This window comes from Babylonia areolata, chromosome 11 (assembly GCF_041734735.1).
Source record: "Babylonia areolata isolate BAREFJ2019XMU chromosome 11, ASM4173473v1, whole genome shotgun sequence".
In the NCBI taxonomy this organism is placed as follows: domain Eukaryota; kingdom Metazoa; phylum Mollusca; class Gastropoda; order Neogastropoda; family Buccinidae; genus Babylonia; species Babylonia areolata.
In genome coordinates this window covers 11,346,161-11,358,504 of record NC_134886.1, presented here as the reverse complement: position 1 = coordinate 11,358,504, position 12,344 = coordinate 11,346,161, and the positions used below count along the sequence as shown (strand labels likewise).

General features: G+C 40.6%; 1 protein-coding gene across 1 annotated transcript in view; it reads left to right on the top strand.

The window, feature by feature from the left end:
• Positions 1 to 10,108, top strand: part of LOC143287523 (calmodulin-binding transcription activator 2-like) — a 63,612-nt gene extending 53,504 nt beyond the window's left edge. The window contains exons 17-21 of the mRNA XM_076595569.1: positions 739 to 819; positions 1,315 to 1,555; positions 2,964 to 3,145; positions 7,758 to 7,900; positions 9,077 to 10,108. Of these exons, the coding sequence (XP_076451684.1) occupies positions 739 to 819; positions 1,315 to 1,555; positions 2,964 to 3,145; positions 7,758 to 7,900; positions 9,077 to 9,256 (827 nt within the window). The 3' untranslated portion in view covers positions 9,257 to 10,108. The remainder of the gene's footprint in view (positions 1 to 738; positions 820 to 1,314; positions 1,556 to 2,963; positions 3,146 to 7,757; positions 7,901 to 9,076) is intronic.
• Positions 10,109 to 12,344: the final 2,236 nt, after the last annotated feature.

Here is a 12,344-nt window from a genome sequence, read left to right as displayed (position 1 = left end):
TGTTGTGAATAATGATATAGTGCATTGCTAAGAGTGGACCGGGCAAGACGGGTTGTCTTTTCACTGTTAGCCGCACAAAATTTGGCCAAGCAGAGCAAACCGATAGGCCTAGTTTGCATCAGTTTGACATGGTAAGTATATGTATCACCAAACATGGAGTATAATACAAACTCCTCCTTTTTGTAATATAGAAAGCTACATTGGTAATATAATTCAGAAATTAGATCAAAGGAAGAAATATTTGGATTCAAGACATTTAGAAGGTGGCATGATAGCAGTGATTATTTGCTGACGGAAGTATCCATGATGAATAGTGACAGTGAATACAATAACAATTGTTGCAAGTCTGTGAACAGTGTTTACATCTGTATATTTCTAATCTGGGACAAAATGAATGGCAGGGCAACTCGAGTTCTATCTGGAAAAAAAAACATCAATAGACACTGGCAAGTAAAAATGATAGCATGAAGATACTTGAAGAGGGAAGAAGAATATGATTCTGTCATACCTTTGTTTTTAATTGACATTAGAAACATAATTATTCATGACTCATTAATATTGTTTTCACTTTGTGTTAATAGTCTTCATTGTTCATGATATTTTCAGATCCAAAATGCCAGTGTTATTTAAATCATGGATATTTGTTCACATCTGTTGAAATAGCCACATTCACAGACAGGAAACACATGTGACTTGATCAGTATAAACTGCATTGTTGCCATGTGTGTGCTTGTTCAGACGACGGTTCAGGCAGGAGTGACAGCCCCTTCATTGATGTGGAAAGAGTGTCGTCCGATGAGGAGGCAGAAAAACAGGACGGTAAGATCAGTTGGAGAGCACAGAACAGAACTGAATACCAACAGTGGACATTAGAGTTGGAATGTCTGTTGTTTTTTGTGGAGTCCTTTCGTGGTAACAGTGTACATATTCCTTTTTTCACATAACAGTTGTCTACAAATAGTAATAACAGTAATACTTCAGAACATGACACCAAATGACCACAAAACTTCTTTATACATTGTTGTTGAAAGGAAAGAAACCATTTATATTTCCATTTCATGTGTGTTTTTTCTAATTTATTTGTATTATTTATTTATATTTCTTTTTTATCACAACAGATTTCTCTGCATGAAATTCTGGCTGCTCTCCCCAGGGAGAGCGCGTTGCTACACTACAGCACCACCCATTTTTTTGTATTTTTTCATGTGTGCAATTTTATTTGTTTTTCCTATCGAAGGTATAGTAAAATGATGATTGTTGGTAGATTGTCAAATTTATGTGCTTTACCAGGTGAATTTGTCTTCATGCTAACAGAATCCAAACATCAGATGGTGACATTAGCCAATCAGATCATTGCTGCCATGCCAGAGAGGATCAAACTGTCTCCGTCTAAAGGGGATGAGGATGATGATGGTTGCTCTATCCGTACTCGTTCAGAATCTCACAGCTCCTCCGCCCCTTCCCAGGGTTCTCCTCGGCCGTCATCATCCTCGTTTGGGGATGATTCCGGTATTTCTACACCCATGACAGACAGCCTGGCATTTGAGGAGTACAGGTCAGTTCTTCTCTTTTAGTTTGGAAGATAACTTTTTGTATCAAGTTCAATTGAGATGGGAAAGCATGTCAAGAATGCTTCTTATTTTCAAGTTCTAAGTAAGTTTCTGTCTTCAGTGTCTGTAGTGTATTGTTTAATTCATTATCTGCCAGAAAAAGAGAGGGCACAAGTCAGGGATGCAAAGGGGAGGTAACCTACTTCAGGAGGTTATTGGCTGTAGCTGCTTTTGTTTTCTCTGCATAGGCAGGTAGTAGTTTGCACAGGACAGGAATCAGACCCCTGCCGGAGTCTGCACTAGTGGTTCACGGTAAGTATGTTACTTAAACGCAGTTTTAGGAAGAAAATTTCCATTTAGAAAAATTTACTTAGAAAAAAAAGAATTTGAAAAAAAATTGTTAGGGACATTCTTATAGATTTTGGATTCAGATTTGTTTTCCAGCAATATGTATCAAACAGCTGTGCAGTTTGTTACAAATGCATTTATTAACCAGTTTGACAGAAAAGAAAATGATGAAACCATGATTCAAAAAGACTGACAGAAATATGCGCACCATGAGTTGCTAACCTTTTGCTTTGAATATTGTATGACCTGACTTACTAGTCATGGTTTTTTTTTGCCTTTTTTCTTGGTTATGTTGTATCTGTTGATACATGGCAATAGTAGTGTTCTGTAACAGTACCTGGTCACATGTTTTGTGTCCAAATTGCAACCCTGAGATTGAAGTTTTATTGAAATTGCCAATGATTACTATGATAGTCATCCATGAGAAGCATTATATGCACAGTGAGGACACTTGTAACTAACACTGACAAGCATAACTATACAGCAGTCATCAGGGCTGTTAGTAATTGTGGTCTTCTGCTTTTGTGGGATGCATCTCCCACATTCACTTGTATGTACTAGTGTGTGCTTGCTGGGTATGTTCATGTTTCCAGAATTCACTGAGCGTTGATTACAAAATCTTCAGTATGCACATATGATTTTGTGTATGTGTATCCACATGAATGGGGTTCAGGCACTAACTGGTTTGCATATCTGTTGATCTGGGATATTGGAAAAAATCCCCACCATCAATCCACCAGGCACTGAATCTGGGATTGAAACATAGGACCCTCAGGTTGAAAGCCCATTGGTTTAGCCACTTAGCATTGCACCCATCTATAAGAATTATCTTTCTGATGTGACCTCCTGGTGACCTTACATTGATAGTTCCCTGTGGACTGCCGATGCTGGGACTGTGACAGATGAACCCTGGTGTCGCAGTGCATGGCAGACTCAGAATGAGCAGCGTGAGAGTAATGCCACTTATAGTGCAGATGATGGGGCAGTCCCCCCAAAAAGCAAACAAAAGTATTATAATCCTGCAGAGTGTGCTCCTGTTGTGAAGGGCTTTGTTGTGTGTGACAGGTACACAGACTTTGGGACACCAGCCTCCTCTCTCAGCCCCGACTCCACCTGTCTGCCCAGCCCCTACAGCCCCTACAGCTTTGCCCTCGACTCTCCACCCCCCACCACTGCAGACTTCACTGAATACTTCAACGCCCCCACCACCTACATGGAAAAGGATTTCTCTCAGCTTACCCTGTCTGGTAAGTTGATGGTCTGTAAATGATACGCATTGATATCCTGCTGAAGGAGGTTGTGCAAGATTGTTTTCATTGTTATGTTTTCTATGCAGTGCTTCTGTGGTTTAAGTGGACATTGCCCATTGGTAGGCCAAACTTGTTAAAAGCTTTACTCAGGTGTGCATCTGCCTCTCTCACAGATGATATAGTCATCTGAAAACCCAGAATTAACCTCTTTAAAACTAGCCTTGTTTACTCAGGAGGGAGCCTTTGGAACTCTTTACCTTCAATTATCAAAAATGAAAGCCGTATTTCTTCCTTTAACCCTTTCGCTGCCAGGGAGATAAGATTTTAATCTAATCTATTTGCCAGGGTTTTTTCTGAAAAATTGGGTATATATTTTCAAAAAATTCTGTGGGCTTTGTTACTTCATATAGACCCATAAAAGTATATATTTTCTGAAAGATAAATGAATAAAGAATACAAAACAGATAGTGTTTTTCAGTTTTTTATTTTTGCAAAGACATACAATTGTTTTGAAATCACTGTTTTGTTTTTTGTCAGATTTTTTACTTGGTCATTACGAACATTGGTCTAGTCATTTACACAGAAATATGATATTTTCTGGACAAATGAGTTATAACTGTACAGACAAATTATACTAGAACCACTACAATAAAAAAAAAAAAGAGACAAGTACATGATTCAGTGTGATTGTTCTGAGTGATAACAACATAGATGTGATTGTCCAGTCCTTTCAGTCAAATCAGTTTTCTTGAAGAAAAAAACTTCCAAAACTATAATCTCTGATTCACTAAAATCACTCCAAATCAAAACCATTTTACCATTACTGGCAACACACATATAATGTCATGCTGTCCATGGTCATCAGTGTTTGAAAAAAAAAAGTATACTCACAGTTTACCAGCACATGGAATGAATGCATGTGGGAATCACAAAAATGTTTTTAGTAATTCCGTTTGGTATGCCAAATCTCGAAACAGGGGACCACACAAAGGGCAGGCTGACTGGGGCAGCTCTCACAACAGAAAGAACTTTCAGTTCTTTTCCCCTGTTTGAAGCACACCCTGCACCTCCTGGTGGGGTGCTGTTTTTTCTCAGTGAGTGGGACATGGGATGGGAAGTGCCTCTCCAACAACCGCACACTGTTGTCGGTTCGGAGCTGAGCTGGCAGAGGTGGGCAGTGGTTCTCATAAAGGAGGGCAAGGATGACCTGCAGCTGGAACTGTAAAAAGTCCATCTTTGGAGTGTTGGGCTGTTTCTTGAAAACCAGGTAGGCATTCAGTGTGGCCAGCTGAAAGAGGTGAATGCTGACCTTTTTATACCACCTGAATGTTTTTCTGGTGGCACTGTAGGGCTGGAGCATTTGGTCTCCCTTGTCCACAGCTCCCATGTAGGAGTTGTAGTCCACCACACATTTTGGTTTCACTACTTCCCGTCTCCTCCTCTGGACACGTGTGGTGCTCTCGTCGTGCATGGTCGACAGCATGTACACCACCTTGCTGGACATCCACTTCAGGAACAGAAGCTCCCCGTCCTGTCGTGCTTGCACATCTCCCTTGGCTCGAACCTGCAGTTCCTGCATGGCTGGTGGTACCCTGTTCTCCCTCACAGTCCCACAGCAGGCTGTCTGGTGGTTGTACAGGTACCTGGAGAGCATATAAATGAGTTTATTTATTTTTCAGTGTCAGAAAGTAATAAAAAAAAAAGTGTTTTCGGTGGCACACAAACACACACATTCAAGGTGACATACTTTTGGTTCATATTCACGTAATATCCCACCCAATAACATACAAACTTCAACAGAGATTAGACTAAAATATTGTAAAATATAGAATCATTACCATAAAGGATGGGTATTGTTCACACACACACACACACACACACACACACACACACAATGTATAGATAGATAGCTATATATATATATATATATATATATATATATATAGTTAGCCAGCTGGCTATATATATATATATATATATATAATTATATATATATATATATATATATATATATATATATATATATATATAATGTGTATGTGAACACACACACACACACACACACACACACAGAACTAGAAGGGTGTCTACTCACTTGAACAACTGGATGCCTGAATACCAGTTATCCATGTACAGCTGGTAGCCCTTGTCGATGAGGTCTCCCAGCATGAACACAACAATCTTCTCAGTGGCATTCAGATGTTGTGCATCAGGAGGGAGGTGCTGATCAATTGAGAAGAATGGGTCTTGCTTCCCAGTGTACACATGTAGTCTGTATGTGTACCCTGAGTTTTCACAGAGATGGAAGAGTTTGATTCCAAAGCGGGCTCTTTTCAAGGGAATGTACTGCTTGAAGACCAAGTTGCCTTTGTACAGTAGCAGAGACTCATCTACAGCTATCAGTTTGTCTGGCTTGTACACAGTCTGAAATTTGTCTTGGAAATGCTCCACTACTGGTCTGACTTTGTATAGTCTGTCTCTGTGTGGGTCATTGTGGTCAGGTTCCTGTGAATTGTCATTACAGTGCCAAAATCTGAGGAGAAGCTGGTATCTGTTTCTTGTCATGACCAGAGAAAAAATAGGTGTAGAGAGAAGAGGGTGTGTTGACCAGTATGCATCAGTGCTTGGCTTTGTTGAGATGCCCATCAGTAAAGTCAGACCCAAGAACTGTTTCATTTCTGACACACTTGTATCTGTCCATGTTGATAGTCTGGAGTGTTTTTTCTGATTGCCTGGATTTGCCTTATCTGTTGGAGTGTCTGCTGTGCATACAAATTGGTTTCCTGAACAAGTTTCTGAATCAGATCATCATCAACAAAAAGAGTGAAAAAGTCAATGCAGTCTGTGCTGTTTGGGTCTTTCTTCAGTCCACTGTCACCAGTAAAGTCGGGAATAACAGGCTGTACGTTGTTTGTTGGCTCTACATTGACCCCCTCGAACACACTTCGACCACGCCCCTTTGGCCTCCGCCCCCCTTCTCTTCCTCCCCTCCTAACCACTACACGCTGTCCAGTTCGCCTCAGTCTGCCCCCTCCCCTCCTACTCCTACCTCTACCCCTCCCCTGCGTTGGCCCAGTGCCAAGAGTATCACTTTCACTGCTACTATCTAGGTCAGCGTCAGTGTCCGAGTCTCTGCTCTGTTCAGCAAAACTCACTGTTGGAAGGTCGATCGTGCCAGTCTCTTCATCACTCCCTTCATCTTCTATCAAATCATCCGATAAAAGTTCATCACTGTCTTCTTCTTCAAGTTGACGCTCCAATTCTTTCTGAGCATCGGCCAAAGAAAGCAGTTTTTGTCGTTTTTGTGTTCCTCCAGTCGACGTGCTGGGACCTGGTGTCGCCATTTTGCTGAGCGTGTGGCAAACCACAGCTAGTGACCCAACCAAATCGTTCAATCAAAGGACTATCTGATGACGTAGATAGGGTTTGCAGCTATCAATAGAATCTAGAAAGGTTACCCGAGCTAAAGCTACCAGTCTCTTTGTCAACGAACTCAGTACGAACACGTGAAAATTCAGAATATGACCATGACGAGTTATCTCGTCATGCAGGCAGCCTAGGGGTTAAATCAGCTTACAAAACATTTCTATTTCAGGAAATAAAGACTTCAGTGTAGACAACTTATTGATTATCTTGTTAGAAGCTTTGTTCTTTTTTTTTTTTCTTTTTTTTGTCTTCACATTGACCAGTGTTATTGGAGACCCCCCCCCCACCCCACCCCCCCCAAAAAAAAGAAAGTCATTGTTATATCATCATGAATTTCAGTATCTTTGATTATAAACATACTTACGACTGAATGTTGAAATCTAAGGCTTTCACTATGTGCATGGGGTTGGAGGGAATGAGACTGGGGTAGGGGTGGGGATAGAGAATTCTTTAGTTTGTTAGCAGTCTTTTTTCATAAGTTTCTCATGTGATTTTCAGTGAAATTTGTCGTTGATATATTTCTTGTTAATAGTTCTATGTTTATATGTTCTTTGATGTAGCCCTATCCCCCCACATCCCTACTTTTTTCCTTTCTTTTATACCCCAGGGCTGGGTGGATAAAAACATGTTTTGCTTATCTCATTACCCTGGTAAAATAAAATTTCATTCCATTTCATTTTGTTTTATTTCTCTCACCATGTCACTTCTTTGTGTCACTGTCTTTTTCTTGCTGCAGCTGCCTCTTGTCTCAGTCACCCTGTATAAATTACTTTTATGATTCTTGCTCTGTGTATCTTTGTGTGAGAGTGTCTGCCTCTCTCTGTCTCTGTCTCCCCCGCCCCCACCTCTTCCCCCTTCTCTCTCATAGGGATCTGCAGTTGACTCCAGGAAAACCTTATTTCATGAAGTTCTGACACATACAGTTCCCAAAGGAAGCAGAAATTTTTAACAGAATAAAAATTTTACATTGACTGAAGAAGATGTAGTTTGGTGGGTGTTTTGGTATTATTTCAACTGATCATCTGACATTGTTTGGTTTCTCTCAGCTGGTTTTAATATCTGACAATTAATCATCCCTGAGATTGCCTCTTGCTGGGCTGAAAGCAACATGACTTGATTCCTCATCTCTGTTCATAGCTTTTTCTTATTCATTTTTCAAGGTCATGTTTCATTTTTTGTGCAGATCAAGAACAACGAAAACTGTATGAAGCGGCAAAGGTCATACAGAACGCTTACCGCCACTACCGTGACAAGCAACAACAGCAGCAGCAGAAGGAGATTGAGGCAGCTGTCTTGATCCAGAGCTACTATAGACGCTACAAACAGGTGTGGTATTTGAGGCAGCTTTCTTTGATTCATTTCTGCTGTAGAACCTACAAACAGGTGTGGTATCTGAGGCAGCTTTCTTTGATTCATTTCTGCTGTAGAACCTACAGACAGGTGTGGTATCTGAGGCAGCTTTCTTTGATTCATTTCTGCTGTAGAACCTACAAACAGGTGTGGTATCTGAGGCAGCTGTCTTGATTCAGAGCTACTAAACTAGATGCAACAAAAATGTGTCGTATTTGAGGTGGCTGTATTCATTCATGTCTGCTATAGACAATAGTAGTTTGAGTCCACTTGTTTTGATTCAGAGCTGCTGCAGATGCTACGAACAGATGTGGTATTAGACACTACAAACAAGTGTTGTATTTGATGCAGTTGTATTTATTTAGAGCTACTATATTACAAACAAGTGTGGTATTTGAGCTACAGTATATGCCACAAATGGTGTGTCCTCCCTCCATTGTGTTCTAAGTTTGCAACAGTTAGCCTGATAAAGTTACAGGACTAGAGATCAAGGACCTGTCTAGTATTGGTGGGATTCCATTTTTAAAAACTTTTAACTCATCACAATAGTGGTTTTGGATTCAATTGATTCAGTTTGCTTGGGATAAGGAGGCTTATACTAAGCATAACAAGCGTACGCACACACAGATGCACAAATTTCTCACTTTGTATTTATCTCACTCTTTCTGTTCCATTCTCTCTTACACACATATAGTTTTCTTTAAAGCAAATGCATGCTGCACAATCCAGTTTTTATAATATACACTTAGAATAGAAATGTATGAGTGTTGGCATTTTTTAATCTTTCAGAAAACACTCGTGTTTGCATATGGAAGAAAAAAAAGGGAATAATCATTTACAGGTGGCACTGCCCCATGATTTGAGTATGCCAGCTCTGTTTGTTTCATTTTTTTTTTTTTTTAAACACACACACACACACACACAGACAAAACCCAACAGACCACTAGTTTGAAGAGAGGGAAAAAAAGAGAGTAATTACAGACAAGTGGTACTGCCCCATGATTTCAGAAAATCTACTATGCTTTAGTTATTGCTTCATTTTTATCTTTAAAAGTTGTTTTTTTTAACCACTCTGTTTGTATTATGTGAAAAAAAATAAAAGCCAAGAAAAGGGAGTGATGTCTGACAAGTGGTCCTGACCCATGATTTCAGTATGCCTACTACAAGAAGATGACACATGCTGCAGTGCTGATTCAGAACCAGTTCCGCAGCTACTCGGCACAGAAACGAAAAAAGAACCCAGGGGGAAGCACTCAGGGGTCCCGTCGGGAACTTGAGCGACTGAAAAAGGGGCGCAACCAGTCTGTCATCATCCAGCAGAGGTTTAGGTAAAACCATGAAAGATAATGCTCTTTATTTGTGCTGTTTTTTTTTTTTCTTTCAAGAATTTACCACCCCATTTACAATTCCTTTTTTCTATCAGGAATTTCCCACTCCAGTTACATTTTGATTGAGGACGATATTGAGATGCACTTATACCTTTGTCATATACTGAAATGCTTGTAGCTGCAGCTGTCAGTGAGAATGGTAATAAGTTCATAATTGCATTACAGCAGTTACCTTTTGAATGAGGACTATATGAAGATGTACATAAACCTTTGTTGTAACTGCAGCTGTCAATGAGAATGGTATTAACCCCTAGGCTGCCAATATGACGAGATAACTCATCAGCGCAACCGTGTATGCTTCATTGCCACAATGATGAGATAACTCATCAACGAAATATTCTAACTTTTCTCTCGTTTGTATTGAGTTCATTGACAAAACTAGCTTTAGCTTGGTGAATGTTTCTAGATTCTGTTGATAGCTAGAAACCCCATCTACATCATGAGGCAGTCGTTTATTTGAAAGGTTTGGTTGGGTTACTGCTGCAGCGTTGTGCTTGGCTCCTCGTTCACTCAGAAGAATGTCGGACTCTGTGATCAAGTTATGCGATTGTGGTGCACTAAAACTACCAAAATTGCTTTCTTTAGTTGATGCTCAGAATGAATTGGAGCGCCAACTCAAAGAAGAAGACAGTGATTAACTTTTATTGAATGATTCGATTGAAAATAAAGGGAACAATGAAGAGACTGGCCAAGATAGGACGAACAATGAGAGACATGGGTTGGATAGAGAGCAGACGACAGAAACACGAACGAATTGTCAGCAGTGCACAGTTTGAGCGAAATTCTTGGCACTGGGCCAAAGGGGGCTGAGCAGAAGTGGGTTACAGGAGTGGAAAAGGAAGGGGGTGGAGGCCAAGGGGGTGTGGCCTCACATCCATGTTACCATTTAGTGTAGTCACAATATATTGTGTATATGTCTCTTTTCTTTTTATTGTGGTTGTTCCAGTATAATTTGTGCGTACAGGTATCCATTTGTCCAGAAAGTATCATATTATTATTGTGCAAAGTAACTGACTAATATTTGTAATGAACAGGTTGAAATTATGACCAAAAACAACAACAAAAAAACACTGATTTCAAAATATTTTCATATCATTGAAATTATACAACATTGGAAAACATCATGTGTTTTGTATTCTTTATTCATTAACCTTTCAGAAAATATATACTTTTATGGGTCTCAAAGCACACATTATTTTTTGAAAGTATGTACCAGTTTTTTTGGGAAAAAACCCTGGCAAATCAGGCATGAGATTTTTGCGACTCTAGTCGGATTTCCGACCGAAAACTGGCTCCAGAGGCCATTTTTGAGATTCGCGTAAATCCGTTGAGAAAATCGGGGGGTGAGGGGTGGGGGGGTGAGGTTTTTTCCGACCGACGAATGTTGTGCAAACGTTGTCCAACCGATTGACAAGACGGACCCACAGCGTTTGCTAAAATTCCCCATGTTTGGATAAGCAGACCAATTCAGATTAAGTTTTCGGTTACTTCTCTGTCATCATTCAGCTTATTCATATTCGGTCGGGATTATAAAACTTTCGCTTGCAGGCTTCACGACTTGCAAAGGTACCTGATTTCGTCAATCGTCTTCAGTCATTGATAAAATGAGAAAACTCACAAAGGATAAGAAGATTTTTGCAGCAGAGATCGATAAAGGAGTGAAAAATAAGTGGAACTGGGCCTGGCAAGATGAGATCATGAAAACAGAAGGGAAGAACAAAAAACATAACTTTGCGGGTAGGTGACACCATTCACAAAATCGACGCCACGGGCATGTTCAAGTGCGATTGGTGTCGGATTGTATGGGTGCAACTCTTCAGTCTAGGCACAGAAATCTGTTTTCAGATTTACGTTAGAAATGAAGTGTCCGTTTTCTGGAAGAAAAGAAAAAGAAAAGCCGATGGGCCGTCAGTTCTGTATCATTTACTGACAGGATGATCTGTCAAAAATGAAAACGGAATGCTTTTTCGAAAGCGTCGTTTTGTTGACCCCTTGAGAGGTGATCCAGTGAATTGCCAGAGCACCAGAATCGAAGTCAGAAAGTTTCCTAACAGTCGACTGAAGTTGTCAAAATGCTGATAACAATCCCTACGTGGCATACATTGATATCACTGTGAAAAGCACGGCGCACTCACGCGCGCACATGCACACACATGCGATCCATCACACACACGCACAGACACACACAAACTAGCGCGTGATCTCCATCCCTGTCAAGCCACAAGGGCCATGGATACATCTGCTTGACCCTCTGTTCATTCACCAAAAGCTGCAAACATTTGCCACTTTAGGCACAAGTAACATTGTTGTGATTGAAACAGAAACTTTGTAGTAATTGTCGTCAGTGCTTTTTTCTGACACAGCCCACGCTGCAGTACAGACAGTTCATGGCAAGAGTCAGTTTATTTAGATTTGAGACCTACAGCCAGATTACCAAAGTTACACACGCACGCACAGACACAGAGGTGAATCGAGCGCGCGCGCACGCCCTCGCACACACACACACACACACCCACCCACCCACACACCCTCTGTCTCTCTCTCTCTCTCTCTTTGAAAAAAAAATCACATGAATACACTCACATATACACATACTCTGTTTTTTATTTTATCTCTCTCTCCTTCACACTTGCACATGTGCACACATATAAGCGCTCACACAGAGTTTAATAATATGCACATGCGCGTGTACACTCACACACACTCTCTCTCCCTTTCTCGCACACACACACACACAAACACACACACACAGACAGAATTGTATTCAAAGCAATGCACGAAAATGCACTCATATAAACTTGCACTTTTTCCTCCCACCTTCCCCCTGATCTGTCTGTCTCTTTGTCTGCCCCGCTCTCCCTCTTTCTGTCTCTCCCTCTCTCTCTCTTTCTTGAATATACACACAGAGTTGTATTGAACACACACACACACACACACACAGACACACACACACGCACGCACGCGCACAGAGAGAGAGAGAGATCTATTGAATTTGAAAGCAATGCATACACATGCACAAATACAACTTGCAT